General features: G+C 42.6%; 2 protein-coding genes across 2 annotated transcripts in view; one reads left to right on the forward strand and one right to left on the reverse strand.

The window, feature by feature from the left end:
* Nucleotides 1-1633, forward strand: part of LOC106819167 (DNA-directed RNA polymerase I subunit RPA2-like) — a gene marked incomplete at its 5' end in the record, with an annotated part of 11905 nt that extends 10272 nt beyond the window's left edge. Inside the window, one exon of the mRNA XM_014823822.1 lies at nt 573-1633. Within this exon, the coding sequence (XP_014679308.1) occupies nt 573-938 (366 nt within the window). The remainder of the gene's footprint in view (nt 1-572) is intronic.
* Nucleotides 1634-2180: 547 nt separating this feature from the next.
* LOC106819168 (cytochrome c-like) lies at nt 2181-3328 on the reverse strand. The gene is made up of 2 exons (XM_014823823.1): nt 3086-3328; nt 2181-2888 (listed from the first exon to the last, which is right to left on the reverse strand). Exons 1-2 carry the CDS (start codon nt 3282-3284, stop codon nt 2743-2745), a joined length of 345 nt encoding a protein of 114 aa, XP_014679309.1. The 5' UTR covers nt 3285-3328; the 3' UTR covers nt 2181-2742.
* Nucleotides 3329-3613: the final 285 nt, after the last annotated feature.

Below are 3613 nucleotides of genomic sequence, written 5' to 3' on the forward strand. Positions count from 1 at the left end.
TTTTTTTTAAATATATTATTTTAATATCCCTCTGATGCATGCTATAAAGTGGTGTATAGGTAGGGATAAGTTAGTAAGCAAGTCCAGAACGTGTTTGTAGTAAAAAATCTCAAGTTTTGTCTGTCAGATTTCAAATTAAAAAAACATTTTTTTCCCCTTTTTTTTGGAAAAAAAGTTTAGGGTCGGCCCTAATAATCTAGGGACGGTCGGTCGACCGGAAACACACCTATTTTTTTGTTTGGCCTCATGTTTGCAGCATATAGTCATGCTTCTAGGAAACAATTAACACTGCCTTTCGGAATGTACTTCTATTCGTAATTACTGCATTTGCAGTGATTTTTGTTTTTATGGCATGGGTTTCTCTGTCTGTACGTGGGCAGTTATAGGCAATCTATAATCAAGTGCCAGTTAACCATTTCACATTAAATTTATACATTTATAACAACATTGCTATTATTATATATTATAAGTAGGCACTTTATTTATCATTTGCCCCTGCGTTTGCACGGAGTTCTCTATGCGCAGAGAATGCTTGGCAAACTCTCCAGTCAAGTGCCAGTTAACCCACTTCACATTACTTTCGTGATACGTCTACCGTTCGTAAGCGTGCATTGTTTATCGTCTGCCCCTGCGGTCGCATGAATTTCTCTATGCGCAGAGAATTATTTGCGTGTCGTTGGCCCCTCACGCTCGTATTTCTCTGCGCGCAGGCGAGGGTGTGTACAAAGTGCGGCAGCCTGCTCTCGCCTCTCATCGACGTCTCCTCGAAGGACACGGAGGTCGCGGCCGGAGGCGGCGACAAGCGTCGGGGTCGCTGGACGTGTCACGTCTGTCGCTGCGGCGACGGGATCGAACTCATCAGCGTGCCGCACGTGTTTAAGTACCTGACGGCCGAGCTGGCGTCGATGAACATCAAGGTCACGCTCGACCTTGAGTGAACCACGATGTCAAGGTCAAATGTGGCTCGACCTCGAGTGAACCGTGATGTCAAGGTCAAACTTGGCTCGACCTCGAGTGAACCGTGATGTCAAGGTCAAACTTGGCTTGTCCTCGAGTGGACTGTATGGTCAAAAGTTACGCTAGCCTTCAAGTGTCCTACAATGTTACCGGGCGACGGACATACCTGTGGGGCCACCTTCTGACGTGAATGGCTAGTAATGTGCACTTGAGATGTACAGTGGCCCCACTTCTGAGGGAATGGAAAGTAATGTGCACTTGAGATGTATGGAGGAGCCCCCTCTCACAGCATGAATAGGAGAAAAACGTGCCAGTGTGTAAGTAATGCACAGCTAATAGTGCACGTGGTGCCATCTACCAGTGATCAGATGCACTATATGAAAACCAGTGTCACACAGCAGTTCTGACTGTTTCAACTCGTACTCACTCCGTGCGGCACATAGCGTGGCAGGAAACACAAGGACAGCATGTACATATGGCAGTCAGTTTAGCATTAACTGCTGTGCTGGTACTGTGTGGTTTGTAGGTCTATCGCTAAATATAGCCGTACAGTTGTTAGGTTCATCATCTAGCTAGCGTATGAGTTTATAGCCGCTCTATTTGAAGTGGTAAATAGGAGCGGCGATGATCTAAAAACTTTGCAATAAAAACATGGCATTGATGCGCCCTTCATGGAGCTTCTGTATCAGTCGTTTGTTACCTAACCAGTGTTACCACGAACCCAAGTATACTATAGCTGTACATGTAATGTGTTTGGCAATGTAGTGTAATGGTAAGTATATACATTAGTTCATGGTATTACTAATCTTTCGCTTCTTGACCAGGAGCATATAGCTAACCTATTTCCCCTGGGCGGGGGGGGGGGGCAAATCCACGTGTGGGCTGTGTTTTAGGAAGGTCACTGCCAATCACCATGTAATGTAATGTACCCTGCACTAGTTACAGCACTGTTGACACACAACTTATGCAGGTTCTGCATTCAACTTTCATACTAAAAGAAATCAATGATAACAACAATAATAGTAGCTGTATTGCAAGTAAATTCGCTAATAATCTTCGTGGCTCTGTGCTATCGACAAGGTTGTCGTAATAGTTGGCTGTGCGTCAGACACAGCAGTATCACAGAAAGCAGCAGATTGCAGAGTTAGAAATTTTCAATTACGAATCATGTAAACTGCCTTTCACTTGTGAGTAAATTAACAGAAATTCGACAAACAGACACATGAACTGCAATCAAGTTCTATATTATGGCTAGTATCAGTACAATAATCATACATCTCGTCTATTAGCACGATTGCAAACATTGCACAATACATTTATCACAATGACTAGCGACTACCACTCGAGCATTGGGAGTAGAAACTAGTATGTAATAACCATACAGCCTTCCCCACCTACCAGTACCAGCTACGTGGTCTGGTACAGTAACAATTAGAGCTAAACATGATTTACAACCACGGGTTTCAATCTCATAGAGGGTCCACATAAGTTTAACAACCACATACAATAAATATTGAGCGTTCACCATACTGTGAGCATTTAAAAACGAATGAACAGTTTTTTTTGCAGGTATTCTCAGAGATTCTCTTATAGCAGTTTCTAAAAATAAACACGAAATTAAAATTTCCCTTAGACTATAGATTGACTTGTTCGATTTTGGTACAAATGTTAAAATGAGATTTTAAAATCTGTATTATTAAAGTATATGTGGTTCATACTTATGTAAACTATGAGAAGGTGAATATATTTTCTAACAGCATCGGAATTTTCTAAAAGGGGCGCTCGTTATTTAGTTGCTTCATACAGGTAAGCAATAAGATCGGCACGTTCATTCTTCTTCTTCAGACCGGCGAACACCATCTTCGTCCCGGGGATGTACTTCTTAGGGTTCGCCAAGTAGGTGAACAGAGTCTCCTTCTCCCATGTGATTCCTAGATGAGAATGACCCATGTTAGCTAAGTACTGCTCTTACAACGTACACTAGCAGTTACCATTCCGGCGGTCGCTATAGCAGGCAAATGGATACATAGAACAGTTGAAATGAAGAGCATGGCTGTTGCCATATAGGATAGTATCTACATCTCATGTGACACGTTCAGAGGAAGCAGTGAATTAAAGCCCTGTATACCTTTACTCTTGTTGGCGTCAGTATAGGCAAAACCAGGCGCCTGGCCAGTCTTCCTACCAATCAGCCCGTGTAGGTTTGGCCCCGTCTTATGCTTGCCGTCTTTATTGACAGTGTGACCATGGTCACACTTGGTCCACAATCTCTGCTTAAACAATTTCTGGCCCTTTGCCGCATCTCCAGCGGGAATTTCTTCGCCCATGATTAGCTGTTTACTTATAGAAGCTGAAATTTAATAGCTTAGATTTATTACAATGATATATATTATAAATATTATCCCAAAGCCATAAAAAATATTCTTCAAAGTCAAACAATGATGATCACCAGTGTAGAGAAAATGCCTATTTTACAAATAAAACAAATAGGCCTCGATGGGAAGGAAGTAGCTCTAGTACTATGGCCGAGGCTATTCGCCCGACCGTCGGGTGTGTATGTTGCTACTGTCTATTCGCCGCGACCGTCTTGTGATATCAAGAACATACAATTCTTCGAAATCAAGAAATATCCCTAACCCTAACCCTAACCCTAACC

Source organism: Priapulus caudatus, unplaced genomic scaffold (genome assembly GCF_000485595.1).
Source record: "Priapulus caudatus unplaced genomic scaffold, Priapulus_caudatus-5.0.1 Scaffold2920, whole genome shotgun sequence".
In the NCBI taxonomy this organism is placed as follows: domain Eukaryota; kingdom Metazoa; phylum Priapulida; class Priapulimorpha; order Priapulimorphida; family Priapulidae; genus Priapulus; species Priapulus caudatus.